The sequence below is a fragment of the Amphiura filiformis genome, chromosome 20 (assembly GCF_039555335.1).
Source record: "Amphiura filiformis chromosome 20, Afil_fr2py, whole genome shotgun sequence".
Taxonomy (NCBI): Eukaryota; Metazoa; Echinodermata; class Ophiuroidea; order Amphilepidida; family Amphiuridae; genus Amphiura; species Amphiura filiformis.
This window is the reverse complement of record NC_092647.1, coordinates 38,641,624-38,660,873: the sequence shown is the minus strand read 5'-3', so window position 1 is coordinate 38,660,873 and position 19,250 is coordinate 38,641,624. Positions and strand designations below refer to the sequence as shown.

General features: G+C 38.4%; 1 protein-coding gene across 1 annotated transcript; it reads right to left on the bottom strand.

Annotated features, from left to right (window-relative positions):
* Positions 1–2,614: 2,614 nt before the first annotated feature.
* LOC140142856 (kelch-like protein 7) lies at positions 2,615–18,289 on the bottom strand. The gene is made up of 4 exons (XM_072164877.1): positions 18,184–18,289; positions 8,790–9,399; positions 7,581–7,847; positions 2,615–3,890 (listed from the first exon to the last, which is right to left on the bottom strand). The coding sequence occupies exons 2-4, from the start codon at positions 9,381–9,383 to the stop codon at positions 2,934–2,936; spliced, it is 1,818 nt and encodes a 605-aa protein (XP_072020978.1). The 5' UTR covers positions 9,384–9,399; positions 18,184–18,289; the 3' UTR covers positions 2,615–2,933.
* Positions 18,290–19,250: the final 961 nt, after the last annotated feature.

Below are 19,250 nucleotides of genomic sequence, written 5' to 3'. Positions count from 1 at the left end.
TTTGTTTTTACCAATAACCAGTGTATGTAGTTAATATCAAGGTCAAATGACTGAAAAAATGAACAAATAATGTGAACCAATATGTAAACCAACCAAATTTATTTTGGTTAAGCTGCTAAGCATTAGGCGGAGGTGCCCTATTTAGCGTTAGCTTTGGATATTTAATTATTTTATTTATTTTCCACCCGACTTACCTGGGTGACAAATAAATCAATTAAACATCCAAAGCTAACATTAAATAGGGCCCCTCCGCCTAATGTCTCCCAAATTTGGTACAAAAATTTGCTCTTTCTGATAGAAGCAGGTTCCACATATGCAGAACCAAAGTTAACTTGATGCGGAGATATTTTTGATCGGACCCCTAGTGACTGCTAGAGGTCACAAAAGGTCATACAGGGGTAATATAAGGTCATTTTCACAGTAAAGGGTGTAACTTTTGCTTTTTTGAGTCAAAAGTTCAAACCACTTAAATATGTTTCTGTTTACTGAAATCATGCATAGAAGCAACTTAAATTCCAGTAAAATAATGTTTCAAGGCTTAAACCTTTTGATTTCTAATAAAAATTTGACATTTGCATAGCATTTTGGTTAAAATCTAAGAAAAAATGTATTTTACATAACCTCAGAAAATTATGACATGAAAGCTGGAATACATGTGAAATTCCATTCCAAAGTAAGTCAACAGATATAAGTTAAATTTTATACAATGTTTTGCTATGTTTGTAATTGCAGTTTTGAAAATTTTAACATCAAGTGTCATTTACAATGGAAATTTCCAAACCTTAAACATATTTTTTAAGTTTTAATTGGGTTCCTAAAATAATTTGAATGTCTAACTTCATGTACAAATACTACTTGATGAAAGGAACCTCCCAGCCAAGTTTCACAGAAATTGGAGTTATTTTTTAGAATTGGCAATTCAAGCGATTTGTGTTTCGGAGGCTTCAGTTAACAACACAGGTGATCATAAAAGTAAAATATTTGGCTAACTACTACAAGTTGACATAAAAAAATAGGTAAAAAATATCACAATTACCAATTTTCATGCTTTGCTTCTAAGTATTGAATTTCAGTTGTGCCAAAAAATTAAATTATCACAGCAAGTCATTTTTTTTGTTTCGGAGGCTTCATGTTAACAATTGTTAAACATTGCAGAAGTAGTTTTTTTGAAAACAACAGTGTTGGGATAATCTAAGCTGTTATTTTCTTGTGTGTATTGAATCAATGATTCTATGCGGCAGATATTGTAGATTTATCACATGTTAATTTTTTCACCCATTTGTTAAGTATGGTGTTTTTTGCATGTGAAGCCTCCGAAACAGGCTTTTTGGGTATCAGTATATTTTTCAAACATTAACCATAATGTCAATTTTTTTTTTAATTTATGACATTCTGCACATAATTACAATGCAGATATCAGTATGAAACACACCAATTTAGATATGCATAGATGATAATTAATCTTATTGTTGTTTCGGAGGCTTCATTTGTTTCGGAAGCTTCAATTGTTAACGGAAAGTTTGTATTGGGTCCCATTTTCAAACGGTGATATATATCTCCATGATTTAAAAACATGTGACTTGAGGATCTACTTTGCTACATTTTGATAAATAGATTGGATGAGCTCTTTTATTTATATTTGCACAAGCTTGCTGAACAGTTTGTTTCGGAGGCTTCAAAAGTTAACGGAAAAACGGCTCTTTGAAGTCAAGATTTTATAAAAATTTTAAAAGCTTGCAAATCGACTAATTTTTGTTACGCAATTCAAGTTAAGATAACAACTGTTATGAATCAAGAAGAAGTGAAGAAATAAGCAAGAATTATGAACCAAAGCTACACCCACAAAGTTTGTTAACAATTGTTAACGGAAAATGAAGCCTCCGAAACGACAAATATCAAAGTCCGGTTCTCAAAAATACAGGGCTGTTCACAATTAAATCTAATGTGGCAGTGTTTACTGAACATATGACTGTACATTCAGGATAAGAAAAATTATCCATGAACTAACTGAAGAAAACACAGGGTTTTACAAAAATGTTACTGTTTTTTATAGTTTTTCAAAATGGCAATATTTTAATACATTTAAGCCTGCTAAAACTGAACGCAGTAACTCCCAAAGCTGATTATGCTACCCAAGGTAGCTGCTAACTAGATGACTTATGTGGCCAAAACTCATGGAATTCTGTGGCTTTATTAGAACACTACGGATTAAAATGTTAAAAATCCAAAGTTACACCCTTTACCGTGAAAATGACCATAAATGAAAATGCTCCATACTTGTTGAAAGATGCACCAATTGATTCATCTGATCATAAGGATTTCAAAATTGTACTATATCTAACCTATTGTTAAAGAGTTAGTCTGTACAAAACTCACATTTTTGGGTCAAAACAACACATTTTTGGTTGTACCGGGGTTGTACCCACATACAAACATTATTCAGGGATGTGCCGCCCAAATGGGTAGGTTTTCAAAGCAAAATACTTAGACGTGGGTCTATGTTTTGAAGAAAAAATCCTTGGACATGGGTCTCTCCTTTTTAAATTTTCCGTGCTATGTGTGAAAAACATGTTGCTTTTACTATATTAAGTACCCACCCCCACCCCCCCCGGCTTCTCAGGGCTCCACCTAAACAGCATTTCATACTTTCTACCCTCATCACACAGCTGGGATTTATTACATGACAAAACAACCCTTACTTACTTCAAAATACCTGCTGCTCTGCAGTGGCGTAACTAGGGGCAAGGGGTGCAAAATGCCCCGGGCGCAACCACTACAGGGCGCCAAACACTTAAAAAATATGCCGATGCCATTTCCACACCTCCAGGTCTAAGATATTCCCGGGTGGTGGGGGTAGGGGTACCAATTTTGTTTCTTGCCCTGGGTGTTACCAATCTTAGTTACGCCACCGCTGCTCTGAAACAGAATATCTTTTAAACTAACAAAGTTTTGTCAAAGGTAAATGTGGTGGCACATGTAGTGCCCGCTGCTAAATTAAACATATTTGGTAGCATATTCTCTAACCAACCAACTGGTGGAACTTTCAAGCCTTGCTTGTGATAGCCGCCTTCATAAAACACATATACATTCTGGTCAATACAGAATGCTTTCTTAGTGAGCCTGCTTGGAATAGCATCCTGACTCTGTCTTTGATCAGAACCACTTGTACATGTATAAGTCCTATTGATGTTATCAATTATTATCTCATGGACAATAAAACCAGCATTGTCAAAACCGACACTGCGGTAGCATCTTCCATTCTGGACAACCAAACCTGAGGTAAAGCCAACCCTGTTGGTGCCATAGTCAAAGGTACCAAGAACTTGCCATGTATTGAAGGTCGGATTGTACATCATCAGATGATACATATCATTGGTACTGTGACCACCTTCCATACGATTGTCCTCACCATAAACGAGAATATTACCTTCATAAGCAACAGCAGAATTTGGACCCAACTTGCATACTGGACGAGGCCCTGGAGGCATGGGTGCAATGACACGCCACCGGTTGTCGTTGATGATGTACACCTCGCACTCTTTGCTTGAGTCCTCATTGCAAGGCCTACTAATAACATAGATGTGGTTCTGACCAAGAGGAACCAAACAACACCCTTCCCATCCATACTTCATGGGGGCTAGTGGTACCCACTTCATGTTTACCAAATCCAATGAAAGAAATTGTGGGCCCGTATCCATCATCGGATCTTCCCGTTTACGTGCTATGTATAGTTGAGAATGGGCAACTACACAATTATCAGGTTCAGTCATTTCTCGAAATGGTGGAAGTTTGGTCAATGACGTCCACTCTAAATTCTTTGTGTCAAAGAATAGGCACCTAGGGTGTAGTCTGCGACCGAAACTGTTATATACTCTTAAACAGATAATTGCCTGTGACAGTTGAAAAAAGGAGAGAGAAACAATAAAATATTACAAAAAAAATCAATCTTGATGCTTAAACTTGCTATTAAGGTCTCAGTAAATAGATACATTTGTAGGATTGTAGATAAATAATTCAAACTTTTTAGCTTGACAAATCCATTAAGTGAGTACTCACGACTTTAGTTTTCGCTATTGGGGCTGATGGCTTGATCACAAGTGAATTGGTCCACTGCTTTTCCCGCGAAATAGCTTGTTGACATTTGCCGGAAGTGAAGATGTTTTGTTTTGAGCAGTGGATCGTACACGTGATCGAGAGATACGAGACCTTCGTCGCAGTTGATTGCTTTGGCCCCCTTTTTACGAATGTTGAAGGCATTTGAGTCCTTGTCGAGTATAGTTTGCCCCTTCCCATTCTATGATATGGTTTTCTTGTGCTATGTGGTCTGTAATGGCTGATTTGTGCTGTTCTGAGGTGGATTCGTTTCTGTTTGCTCTCGTGAACTTTCTTTCTGCAATAGTTTTAGAGTCCTTTTTATGCTCTTTTATCCTTGTGCCAAACTGTCTTCCAGTCTTCCCTACATAAGACTTGTCGCATCCTTTGCAAGGAATATTATATACCACATCACTAGTCTGCTCAATGTCCTTCTTGTCCTTCGTGTGGACCAGCAGACTTTTCAGAGTGTTGGTAGGTCTCATGGGTGTGGAAATATTATGTTTCCTGAAGATTCTTTGTAGTTTCTCCCCCAAGCCGTCTACGTAGGGTATGACTACCATGCCTTTAGATGGTGTGTCATCCTTCTTTTTCTGTCTAACTTTCGGTTATTTGTCACTCATTTGCTGCGTCACTGTATCCAACAACCATTTGGGGTAACCACATTCTCTTAGCGCTGTCCTGATCTTGTTCTCCTCCTCCTCTTTCTTATCTTCTTCCTCTGTAACTATGTTCTCCATTCTATCCATCAATGTCCGGATGACCCCAAGTTTGACTGAAAATTCAAATACTGATCCGTGTGTGTTTTTTGCGGTATACCAGCAGTTTTACAGAGCCCTGATCTTCTCCCTCAAAGGTAAATTTGATATTTCCAGTCCTGTCAACTGAGTTCAAGTGGTCTGCGAGTTTTTGAGTGCTGTCTGTCTGTATTATCTCTTGAACATCATTGACGTATCTTCTCCACATCTTCGGCAGGGGTCGTATTTAAGGAGTTTGCACGTCCAGGGACGCCTTATTTTTTTATTTTACCCATTTTGGACTCCTTAAATCTCAAGTTGAAAGTGACCAAAGGGTCCGCTAAAAACTGTATGGACTCCTTAATTTCACAATGCACGGAGGCATAAATCATCAATTAAAAATTAAAAATTAAAAAGATCAGTAAATCTTTTGAATCACCATAGGCCAATTCAACACTAATAATATTTGACAAGTTCCGAAGTTTAGAATTTCGGACAGATGGACTCCTTAAATTCTCATCGGACCCCTTAAATTAAAGCCAAGAATTTTCTGCTTTACAAATGCTAAATTCCGCTTTTCTCCGCTTTATAATTTTAGCACATTTCTGACATAGTAAAATTTCACAAGAATCTTGTGACGATCATTGCGATTTGCAAAGTTGGGATTGGTGATTGGGTATCATGGCTGCAATGGGAGGTAGGACATGCGTTGTACGGTAAATCTATGACGGATTTTACTTTATTTTGATAAATTTTGAAGACCCATTTCATTTAGTATTTTATTTATTTCTTTTCAATTGTGTTTTTTTTTTTTTCTAGGTCGTTTTTGCTTATTTTTTTATTTTTTCTTAGAAATGCGTTTTCCGCTTTACCTCCGAATTCCGCGATTTTCGCGGAATTTCCGCAACGCGGAAAATTCTTGGCTTTACCTTAAATGTTGGTTTTGCAGGTACCAAAGGGTCCAGAAAAATTAAATTGGACCCCTTGATTTTTTGTGCTCGCGCTACCCTTGATCTTCGGTTTGCAGTCAAGAGGTGCTGTAGCTACCGCTTCCTTCTCTAGCCACTCCATAAACAAATTGGCGACGATTGCACTGACTGGGCTGCCCATGTACGATCCACTGCTCAAAACAAAAACATCTTCACTTCCGGGAAATGTCAACAAGCTCTTTTGCGGGAAAAACAGGGGACCAATTCACTTGTGATCAAGCCATCAGCCCCGATGGCGAAAGCTAAATGGATTTGTCACGCTAAAAAGTTTGAATTATTTGCTATTAAGGTCATTTGTGCCATTACTGTACCATATCCATCTAACTGCATTTGAATGGGTTTTTTTCCACTAGTCATGATCAGTGGTAACTATGTTGTGGAAATTTTAGTTTGAGTTTCGAATTTTTACCTATCTTAGCTTGATTTTGGCATTGACATCAAAAGGCATCACAGCATTGAAGTGCATTCGTGAGAGAGCATTATATTATTCTCTGTAGAGAATGGCATGTGTGATTCAAGGTGACACAACCTAAAACACACAGGGACATAGCTACCAAGCTTGAGGTGAGTAGATCTACAACCCTAGCTAGGATGTTGATGTGGTCCAGGGACAAACAACTGTTTTGTGACATTATGTTCTCTTTGAACTACAGTATAAGGCGCCTGTAAATTGCAGTCCCCACCCCCGGGACCCCGGCAATAGCAGGGATTTAGCCGGGACTTAGCCTGGAATGTAACCGTTCACTGGGTCCCCGCACTGCCAGGACATAGCCGGGACTTATATGGGGATGTAATGCATCTCGAAAGGGCTGGGTATCTACCTAGGACTTTATAAATGAATACTCTCAACTGTACTGTGCAGGGTCGTAAAGCAGGGGAAACACTAAATCTGTTCTATCCATTTACCAGGGGAATCCAGGTTCTTTGATATTATGATTTTAATCTCAGAATTCATACACGTTTTGTGATCTTTCTGGCCGTTGCCCCTGGGTTAGGGGGCAGGGACTTGCCCAGGACGTACAAGATAATATTGCCTGCCCAGCTAGGACTTAGCCAGGACTGTTACATGTTTGTAACAGTTTTCAAAATTATGTCCCCACCTAAGTCCCCGCTATCCCCGGGTCCCGGGAGCAGGGACTACAACTGACAGCCGCATAAGAAATTGGTCGATCCAATGCCCCTCCAAAGATTCAGAGCCCTCCCATGAACGCAAGCTATTCCATCCACTGCAAGAGTGTTACATGTTGATACCTTCAATAATTCATGTGATTTAGTGGTTTACATACATGCAATGGTGACCGAGCCCAGGTGACCGAGCCACATATTTTGAGACCAGGTAGGGCAAATATTGCATTAATCTTGCTCATAATTGGTGAAAATTATTCAGTTTTTGTTACTGCGTGCATCAATAAAGTCCCAACTCATGCTCGCATCCAAATTCACAATTGCATGTGCTAGTAGTCGCATATTACCCAATACGTAACTAGTGTTGGTGCTGCGCCCAACTGTGTGCACCCCATTCTATATCAGTACACGATGTTATGAGTCTCATTTTTGCACCAATTATAAGCCAAACAAAGTTTAACCAGTTTGAAAAACTAACCCTAAAGGCAACCCCTTTTTTCAGTAACAATCTTTATTAATTTCAATGGCAAAAGGTTCAAGTTCTAGTACAAGTACACAAAGTAAGATTCTAAGGTAGTCTCTGTTATCGTTGTCAATGAGTGATGAATCCTTTAGTATTCAAATCCTAAACACTTACGGTAATCATTGACCTCTGTCCAAATAAAGCAGGATGTGATAGACTCAGTGGAGGGTCGTCTGGCTTCTTGTTATCAAATAGTTGCATCACTCTGACAACCATCTGCCGACATTCTGGGATGGAATTTAGCTCCGGTGTCTCTAGAAAGGTAACAGTAAGATGGCCTACTGGAATTGCTCCAAGACGGACTTTTTGAAGCAGTAGTACTGCAAACTCTTTGCGGCCTTCCCAGTCATGCTTGAGCCATGCAACAATGATGTCAAACACCTTTAAAAGGAAATATTATTCAATCACTAGTCATCTTGATTACAGTAAACTAAAGTCTACACAAAAAATTACTCAGCTGTTATAAATACGCCTATAGATTCAGAACTAATAATTGTTTTCACAATATTTCAACATAAAAAGAAGGATGATTTATTTACACGCATTTTGATACCCCATTCGTCAAATGTCGTTCAATATTAACAGCACAGTAGTGCTTTTACAGCAAAATACCCGAATTTAAAAGTTGCCGTTTACAGCGATCAATGGGGGTGCATAACCCCTGGGCCTTTGGGGGCCAGTGTTTTAGGGGTAAATACAGTGCTGTACGGTGCAACCATTTTAGGCGCATTGGCGACTAGATTTTTGCTGATAGAGACTAAATATTCAATCCCTGGCGCCAATGGCGACCAACTGCTGAAGCTTTAAATCGCCAAAAACAAAACATGTATGTAATGTAGCAGAGTACGAATGTATGCTATGAATATGGATAATCATGTCTCTATGGGGACTTCCTGGAAAACATATAGGCCTGCACTGTACATGCTGCGTATGAAGTATGTAGCGTTCAATGGGAATATGTAGATCAGAGTACAGCAGCTATGAACATTCAACACACGTGGCTGTTCAGTTTACGTTGGCACCTCAGATTATTTACCTGGGAGCAAAATTTGGGCGCCTAAATTTATAAAGTTAGGAGCCATTGGCTCTCAATCAGTTTTTGCACCGTACAGCACTGGGTAAATAATGCTTGTCAGTAAAAAAACGATTGCTCCATGCACAGAAAAGGTAATACATTTCTTTGCATGTCTGTCAAAATGATTGCTCCAAGCACAAACACACAAGAATTTGACTGCAAATTTATGGACCTAAGCAAGACATTACCTGTACACATAATAGTTAATGTCCAGCAACTTTACCCTTTCTCCCAAGTCTTTATATTACCTTCTTTTCATCCGTAACATTAAAGTCCTTGTGATTCAACGTTTCCACTATCAATTCACTGGTCATGCATTGAAGAAACTCTCCTGATTCCTTAAAATTCTGAGCAAGGTACTGCTGACATCTGGTCTTCAACTTGACAAGCCCGAACACATCACTGTCAGAAATCATCTGTAGAACATCCTTGATGGTATATTGAGGAAAGATTTGCAGCAACACCTCTTCACACCTGACAACAACTAAATTGTACTGCAGATAGTGAGCCATTTTTAAGACATCCATAACAGCTGTGGTTTCATTGGTATGAACATCAAGTTTGCCTGAATATGAGAAATCAAGCAGAATCTGGAAGGCCGCTGGTTTGCCTGTGATGGTGGCTACTGATGCATGGCTTTCTTGAAATCCTGATGTAAACATGGAATGGAAGAAGTCGCTGTTTGAAGCAAGGACTGCTTTATGAGCTTCAAATGATGTGTCGCCAACTTTTATGGTGATGTCACAGAAGGTTCTGTTTTGTTGAAGTCTGTGTAGACCCTCGCATACTTTTTGGATATGATCATGTGTCCAACAATTTTCATTCTCAATGTTGTTACTCATCCTCAATCTTGTTATTCTGCATTTTGTAATAAAAAAACAATATTGATACATAGCCAAGTTATCTCATACTTTTTAAACAGCACATAGCATGGTAGACTGCATTGCATTCCTTTTTTAAACAATTCATACCATTCCATGCATAAAACACAACACATCCACATTCCCAGTGACCACATGTCCAGAGAAAAAAAGGACTGCACTAGCTGAATATGACCTGTGTGACCCACTATATCTTAACAAATAGACTCAACCTCTTTCATCTCTAATCTGAGATGAATGTTAATGAAGTAAAAATCAATGTGACATTTTTGAAGAAAATGGTCAAGACTGCTAGAATGGTCAAAATCACAAAAACTGTACATTTTCTGTATTGGACCCATGACTTCAAAGGTCATTTTTTCTAAATCTATATATCCTAGAGCAGGGGTCCGCAAATAGCGGCGCGCGCGCCACATGTGGCGAGCCATGGCTTCCCGAGTGGCGCGCGACCCTGTTTAGATTTTTTTTTTAAATCAAACCCTTTCATCAAACTTTGCGGGAATATCTCCAATATTCTATATTTCAACATTAAACAATGCGATTCCCAAGTTATCCTTGTAAAGACATACTAAAATAGTACAAAATGTTGCACCAAATGGCGTCATTTGCACCTCATATGTCAAAAAATCAATAGCTTCTGACTCCCCCCGCCGACTTCGCAGCCATTGAGTGGCGCTTTGCAGTTTTCTTTTATTTCACGTGGCGCTTCAACAAATCTATTTGAGGAAGCCTGTCCTAGAGTAATAAAACTTAAGTTAAGAAAGTTTCTAAATCTATGTAAAGAAGAATTAACATTAAAACTTCGTGCATTATAAGGGCGCACACCACCAAATCAATGCGCCATTTGTGTAACCCTAATGAGTTCAGGTAAAAACAGAATCATTTGTGAGGTAAAGTTGTTTTCTTTAAACTTCCGTGGTCGTGCCTGTGCGTATCGCGTACACGAGCGTAAACACAAAAGCAATAAACAATCACGCTGATTGGCTGATCAATGCACTTGACAACAAGCCGGCTGACCCATTGGTCTTCAGCGCGGCGCGTAGTAGGCGACCTTGTCACTTCTACACGATCGCAATTCACCAGCGCGTACCCGGACCACGGAAGTTTAAAGAAAACAACTTTAGTTTGGGCCTCTCTGTGGATTTGTAATCAAAAACAGAAGCATGTTACAGCTTATATAAAAGATTGAGACCTATACATGAACTTGGATCGCCCCAAAAGTACTTTTGTAGTCAACACATGTTTCAATGGGACGCTGAATTGGTGGTGTGCACCCTTAAGGACTGGCTTACGCCATTTTGGATGTCAATTGGAAATACACACTTAACGATTTGCGCCGGTCAGAAACTTGAAAAAAATTCTTTAAAATGTCATCAATATAATTATATAAAAGTGGTACCAACCTTATTGTGCTTGCTAATTTAAGACTCGGTTGAAACAAAATTGAGGATCAAATGCATTTTAGTGTCCAAAAAGGCAAAATTATCGTCAAAGTTGTGCAGAAATCGGCACCCTTGCGAAGGGTTCAGAATTCGAATCGGGAACAAAATCACAACTTTAAACATACTATTGGCAAAATAAATTATTACCAAACAATATAGAATAGAAAATTTGACGTCATTTTCTCAAAATATTGAAGAAATATGCTCACTAGACATCAAAAAAGTACGCAATCCAATTCCCATTCAAACGTGTGGGAAACTGAAAGTGCATAATCCCCACTATCATGACACAATTTTTTAATTTTAATAAATCATTTGTAAATGGTTGCAGGGTGATGTCTGGATGTGCACAGGGCCGTTCCGACCATTTGGCCCGGGGGGTGCTACTCAAGTTTGGTTTTGGTAGGGACGTGCCGCTGAGATTTTGGAAGAGGACCCATAAATAATAAATATACCAATTTTTCAAGAAATTTAGACCCATTGATATACCAAAAGTCAAAATTTTTGGCCGAATTTAACCAAAATTGTCTTAGTTTTTAAAAATTTTCCCAAAATTTTGGCTAGATTTTATAAGGAAAAATTGGGATGTTTTCCAAAAAAATGAGAAAATTTTGAAAAAAGGACCCATTCATATACCAAAATAGGCTTTGAAAAAGGGGTCCATTACATGATTGAACAGATTCATCAGGATCGGTATAGTAAACTGGTTAACAAAGTTCTTTGTATCTGATCCAGAATGTTCACTTACTTGTGTACGTTTCAACAACACCTGTTGTCTTTATCAACACTTGATGGGTAGTGACTGCTACGTACACAAGTGAACATTCTGGATCAGATACAAAGAACTTTGTTAACCAGGGGTCCATTACGTTTTTACTACCTGGACAGAATTGATCAAAAATTCCCTCCTGAGATTTGTATCTGTCAATGAGTTGACCAGATCACAAGGATGTCATTATAGCTAGAGGCAGTATATAACACAAAAGGGTAAATGAGTTACATAAAAATGACCTTGTGTGGTATTTGGTTCCCAGGAAGTGAGTTTTGCCTGAGGCAATTTGTGGTTAAATGTTTATCCCTCACTACAAGAGTTATTACTGTCGATTTGGTTGAAAAAGGAGGTGAGACATGATCAAATCTCTCCAGGTAACAAAACGTAATGCATTAATATACCAGAAGGCCGAAAAAGCTACCCATGTTTGCGGCACATTCCTGTATGGTCATATACCCCCCCCCCGGCATTAGGACAGGTAAGGCGGTCGCCTAGGGCGGCAAACGCACAGGGGCGGGTGCAAAAAAAAAACGGCAATAGGGAAGAAACAATGAAGGCGGATAAAAAGAAAAAAATAGGAGGAAAAATAAAAAGGGGTGAAAAGAGAAACAGAAAACAGAAATGGAAAAGGGGGGACCTGAGAAAAAGAAAAGAAACGGGGCATTTTCTGACCCTTTCCGTATCTGTTGCAAGTGGTGAACATACCGGTATCGGTATCTTTTTTTGACGTCACTACAGCCCAAGTATCGATACCTTTCTTTCTAAACACCAACATTTTTCCTGGGAAGGAGCTTCCCAAATTCCCCCGGGCAAATTCCCAACTTTTTCGAGCCATGGCAGCAGTGTAAACAATCTTTGCAAAAACCTGCATAAAATAATTTGTCTCAAATGGATGACATCCTTGGTAATAGTAACAAATGTTTTTATGCCTCCACCGCGAGGCATACTGTTTTTGCACTGTCCGTCCTTCTGTGCTTCCGGATGCTGTATCTTGGGCATGGATGGGCGGATTGACTTCAGATTTTCAGGATAGGTGGGTCATGGTCAAAAACTCTGGATACTTTTTTTTGGGTTAGGTTCAAGGTCGTATACTGAGGTCAAAGGTCATTTGAGGTCAAACAAGGTAAACTTGTAAATTGGGTCTCATATGAACAGTTCAAATCATATTGCAACCAAACTTTCCGAACCCTCATAGGCCTATATTGGTGGTGATATAAGGTCATATACTGAGGTCAAAGGTTATTTGAGGTCAACTTGTAGAATACCATTATTTTGAGACTTTTGGTTAAAATTTGGTCTCATATGAACATGGAATCCTAATGCAACCAATCTTGGCTCATAGCTACACTATGGAACCCTCATTTATTTATCGGGGGACCTTTTCATACTTTGTTGCATGTAGTCCTACAGGACCTCTTTTCTCAGAGACTATAGTGTTGCGTGTTCCTCAAACTTGGTGGGTGGGTGTATCTTGACCCCAGGCAGAACAAATTTGTATTGGTTAGTGGGTCAAGGTCAAATGAGGTCATCCAGTGGTCATCTGAGGTCAAATTAGCAAAAACTGTCATACATGTATGGGCATGAAACTTGGTAGTCAACATTTAGAACCAAATTTTAATTTTTGGAAGGTAATTTTGGGGTCATCTGAGGTCAAATTAGTAATTGCTGTGGCGTGAGCATGAAACTTGGTGGGTATGATCAACATTTAGAGACACATTTTTGGAAGGTCATTTTGGAGTCATCCGGGGTCACCCAGGGGTCAACTGAGGTCAAATTAGTAATAACTGTGGTATGGGCATTACACTTGGTGGGTACAGTCAACATATACATTTTTTGTAGAGCCATCTGAGTGGGGTCATCTGAGGTCAAATTAGTAATAACTGTGGTATGGGCATGAAACTTGGTGGGTATGATCAACATTTAGAGACACATTTTTGGAAGGTCATTTTGGAGTCATCTGGGGTCACCCAGGGGTCAACTGAGGTCAAATTAGTAATAACTGTGGTATGGGCATTACACTTGGTGGGTACAGTCAACATATAGAGCCACATTTTTGGAAGGTCATTTTGGGGTCATCCAGAGGTCATCCAGAGGTCATCTGAGGTCATATTAGTAAAAACTGTTGAATGGGCATGAAATTTGGTGGGTAAAGTCAACATTTAAAGCCAAATTTTTGGAAGGTCATTCCAGGGTCATCAGAGGTCATCCACGGATCATCTGAGGTCAAATTAGTACAAACTGTCGTATGGGCAGGAAACTTGGTGGGAACAGTCATTATATAGAGCCAAATTTTTGGACGGTCTTTTTGGGGTCACCAGGGGTCATCTGAGGTCAAATTAGTAAAAACTGTCATATGGGCATAAAACTTTGTGGGTACAATCACCATCAGTCAGGAAATCGTGACAGCCGAGTCATCCAGGTGTCATCTGATGTCAAATTCAGTCTGCCCTTGAGGCTTGAAACTTTGTATCAACTGGAAAATCAGGGTTACATAATTTTTTTTTTTTTTTTTTGAATGATTTTTACAGATTTGTTAAAATAATCAAAGTTTTTCACTTTTTAAAATTAATATTTTATTGAGAGACTAGTCATTAATTGATCCCCAGGTATCCAGTCAAAATTGACAAATGTCTCCTAATTGAAGACAACAAATTTTTTTTGGCCTAATAGACAATGTGTTGTAATTTCGTTCTGGTATACCAGAACGAAATTCAAATTTCACGATATCTTTGCTAAACGAATTAATCTGCAAGGAATTTTTTATAGCTACAATTTTTCTTATTCTAACAGCAAGCGTTTCTAAAATGCAGTATGGCGAAATGTGGTGTAATATGGTCATTTTCACAGTAAAGGGTGTAACTTTTGATTTTTAGGGTCAAAATTTCAAACCACTTAAATATGTTTCTGTTTACTGAAATCATGCATAGAAGCAACTTAAATTTCAGTAACATAACGTTTCAAGGCTTAAATCTTTTGATTTCTAATAAAAAAATTGACATTTCCATAACATTTTGGTTAAAATCTAAGAAAAATGTATTTTACATATGCTCAGAAAATTATGACATGAAAGCTGGAATACATGTAAAATCCCATTCCAAAGTAAGTCAACAGATATAAGTTAAATTTTATACCATGTTTTGCTATGTTTGTAATTGCAGTTTTGACAATTTTTAACATCAAGTGTCATTTACAATGGAAATTTCCCAACCTTAAACATATTTTTTAAGTTTTAATTGGGTTCCTAAAATAATTTGAATGTCTAACTTCATGTTCAAATACTACTTGATGAAAGGAACCTACCAGCCAAGTTTCACAGAAATTGGAGTTATTTTTTAGAATTGGCAATTCAAGCGATTTGTGTTTCGGAGGCTTCAGTTAACAACACAGGTGATCATAAAAGTAAAATATTTGGCTAACTACTACAAGTTGACATGAAAAAATAGGTAAAAAATATCACAATTACCAATTTTCATGCTTTGCATCTAAGTATTGAATTTCAGTTGTGACAAAAATTAAATTATCACAGCAAGTCATTTTTTTTGTTTCGGAGGCTTCATGTTAACAATGGTTAAACATTGCAGAAGTATTTTTTTGAAAACAACACTGTTGTGATCATCTAAGCTGTTATTTTCTTGTGTGTATTGAATTAATGATTCTATGCAGCAGATATTGTAGATTAATCACACATTAATTTTTTCACCCATTCGTTAAGCATGGTGTTAACTTGCATGTGAAGCCTCCGAAACAGGCTTTCTTGGGTATCAGTATATTTTTCAAACATTAACCATAATATCAATTTTTTTTTAATTTATGACATTCTGCACATTTCAAGTAACAATTACAATGCAGATATCAATATGGAACACACCAATTTAGATGTGCAAAGAGGATTGTTGTTTCGGAGGCTTCATTTGTTTCGGAGGCTTCAAGTGTTAACGGAAAGTTTGTATTGGGTCCCATTTTCAAACTGTGATATATATCTCCACGATTTAAAAACAAGTGACTTGAGGATCTACTTTGCTACATTTTGATTAATAGATTGGATGAGCTCTTTTATTTATATTTGCCCAAGCTAGCTGAACAGTTTGTTTCGGAGGCTTCAAAAAAGTTAACGGAAAATCGCCTCTTTGAAGTCAAGATTTTATAAAAATTTTAAAAGCTTGCAAATCGACTAATTTTTGTTACCCATTTCAAGTTAAGATATCAACTGTTATGAATCAAGAAGAAGTGAAGAAATAACCAAGAATTATGAACCAAAGCTATACCCACAAAGTTTGTTAACAATTGTTAACGGAAAATGAAGCCTCGAAACGACAAATATCGAAGTCCGGTTCTCAAAAATACAGGGCTGTTCACAATTAAATCTAATGTGGCAGTGTTTACTGAACATATGACCATACTACTTTCAGGATAAGAAAAATTATCCATGAACTAACTGAAGAAATCACAGGGTTTTACAAAAATGTTACTGTTTTTTATAGTTTTTCAAAATGGCAATATTAAGTACATTTAAGCCTGCTAAAACTGAACGCAGTAACTCCCAAAGATGATTATGCTACCCAAGGTAGCTGCTAACTACATGTAGGTGACTTATGTGGCCAAAAATCATGGAATTCTGTGGCTTTATTAGAACACTACGGATCAAAATGTTAAAAATCCAAAGTTACACCCTTTACCGTGAAAATGACCATATAGGACTAGCCGGCAAGCGAGTCCATGTCATGACACATCATGTAGGTATGACAGGGAAACCTCGGTTAACACATTTGCTAGTCAGTCAAAATGGCCTAAACCGGCAATACAAATTTACATTAAAATTTAAAAGAACCGCTTGCTCAAGGAAACCTTCATAAATATGTTGTCTATACTTCACTTGACCCAAATATATGTTCTTTTTTGGTGATGAGAGACTCGCACAAGGAATTTCAGAGGGATTTTGATAGCAGTTCCATTAAAAATAGCTGCTATCGTCATGAGACTAAGATAGGCTAGCTCATATCACACACTATAGGTGGCGCTATTCGTCCATAGGGAAGTGGAATGTGCATGTACGGTCCAAAAATGGCTTTACTGTGGGGCTCAATGGAGATGGAGAAAATCACTAAAAATTAATTTTGACAACCAAAACCTAAGTGATGTTGACTTATGTAGGTACTGGCATGATACTGGATTCATAACCTATCACATAGTGCAATCCATGTTCCACCAAGTGGACACTGATTTAGCTCAAAAGCAATTTGTGTGTAAATCAAGACCATCCAAAACAGCTTTCTTACAGTAAAGAATAGGAGGTCATCTGGGGTCACATACAGTAGTGTAGGCCTACATTGTACATGTGCCTGCTGTCACAATTTCACACACAAAATTTTGGGCAATTTGATGACACTATTTTTGTCTGTAACTTCAAAAAGTATATGCACTAGAAACATGATTGACCCCTTATTGTTTAGGTAATTTAATTCTCTTTCAAATGAAAGAACTTTCAGCTAAAAATATTGAACTTCAAAATTGTATAAACATCCCTAACTAAGATCTAGAAACACCCCGTAATGCTGTTTTGGGGAATTTTGCTAGCAGAATCTTTTTGATGAAAGTCAATCTTTGACTAGATGTAACTAATTTGCTAAGGAAAGTGCTATGACAAAAAGGTTTTCAGTGTTGGCTTTCTTTACTCAAGGGCTTTAATTTGATATAAAATGATGCAGTTTGATGGCAAATTTGAATTCACCTGGCATACCAACATCCCGGGACCTACATCGTGGACAAAAACACATATGATTTAACCGTCGGCCTGGACTAGCTCAAGATACTCTAGCTCTAGCCCGATTCGAATTCTGAACCCTTCGCAAAGCAGGTGCCGATTTCGGCAGAACTTTGACGATAATTTTGCCTTTTTGGACACTTAAAATGCTTTCGATCCTTAATTTTGTTTCAACCGAGTCTTAAATTAGCAAGCACAATACGGTTGGTACCCCGGAGGGGGTTCTCCTGGTTGAAGGTATACGGGGATGTGCCACGGTTTTGGGGTACCTTTTCAGCAATTTTGGTATATCGATGGGTGGGTTTTCAGTGCAGACCAATGCGCCCAATTGGGCGCATTTGGGGAAAGTGCCCCTAAAAGCGTACAATTAGGGCAAATTTGGGTGCTTTTTGTGAAAAATTGGTATACTGATGGGTGGCAAAAACAGCAAAAAGTAAGTATAGAGAAAGTCGGCATCCGAAAAGTCTGCGTGGCACAGCCCCGTAAAATTTTTTTCGAAGAACCCCCCCCCGGGGCTGGTACCACTTTTATATATACATTGATGAAATTTTAAAGATTTTCTAACCAGCGCAAATCGTTAAGTGTGTATTTCCCATTGACATCCAAAATGGCGTAAGCCAGTCCTCAATATACATAGGTACGGCGTATATAGGACTGGCAAGCGAGTCTAGAGTAGATGAGTGTATTTTGAAGTGAGTTATTTTTTACTCTGGAACCTAGAGTAGATGAGTGTATTTTGAAGTACAGTCAACATGCAGAATTAGACCCCGTCTGGCCTGGACTTACCTGATTTCAATTAAATTGGAATTTAATATTATACCTAGAAGCTGTCCTGAATGCTGATGGTACTTGACTCAGCTCTGAGCTCTGTCAGAACGCCGGGTCAGAACAACTTAATATTATCATAAAATTCACGAATCGGATGACCCACGTCGAAAAGCACCGAGCAACAGGTTAATTGTGCGCATGCGCAAATGGTTACTGTTAAATACAGCTTGTCGTCTAGTATTAAGGACGCGTACCAGTAAATAAAAATTAATAAATTAATAAGGGAGTGTTCAAAAATACTTTAGCAAAGGGGTCGGAGATTATGGTACTTAAAATGCTACAGGGTCAAAACCACTAAAAACGAGCAGTTCGGCGAAAATCCTGTCGCAACCATTCAACTTAATATATTGTACCAATGTGGATCATAATATATGGAAATGATCTTGGAATATCTTTAACACATTACAGGCTATATGAAAATTTGATCATTCAACTCGTATTAGGGGTGGTGCAATAATTATGTGTACCCCCGGGGGGTGAATTCTCAAAATGGTCTGCCAAAAATATCGCTTGCCCCCCCTTTGGCCGTGCCAAAAATCTTTGCCCCCCTTTTGACGTGCCAAAAACCTTTGCCCCCTTTTGACATGCCAAAAAAATCTTTGCCCCCCCCCCCTTACACATGCACAATTTTGGGGAACCTGAATTTGAAACCTTAAATTGTCTTAACTGGTAATGCGAGCGCAGGGAGCAGGAAATTTTGCATAATATTTGAACGTGTTCGTAACGTTTTCCTACGCGTTTTTAGGGTTTAATATAGAAACGGTGCCCAAAATATCTGTGCCAAAAATTCCTTGCCCCCCCCCCTTTCGCCTGCCAAAAATCGCTTGACCCCCCCCCCCCCTTTCGACCTGCCAAAGAATGCTTGCCCCCCCCTTTTGGCCTGGCAAAAATCTTTGCCCCCCTATAATTCACCCCGGGGTACACATAATTATTGCACCACCCCTTATGATGTTTCGAAGTTGGCTGAGTGGTCAAAACCCCTATGTCGCAAATCATGAACTTCACATATTTGTGTAGCCTATAGG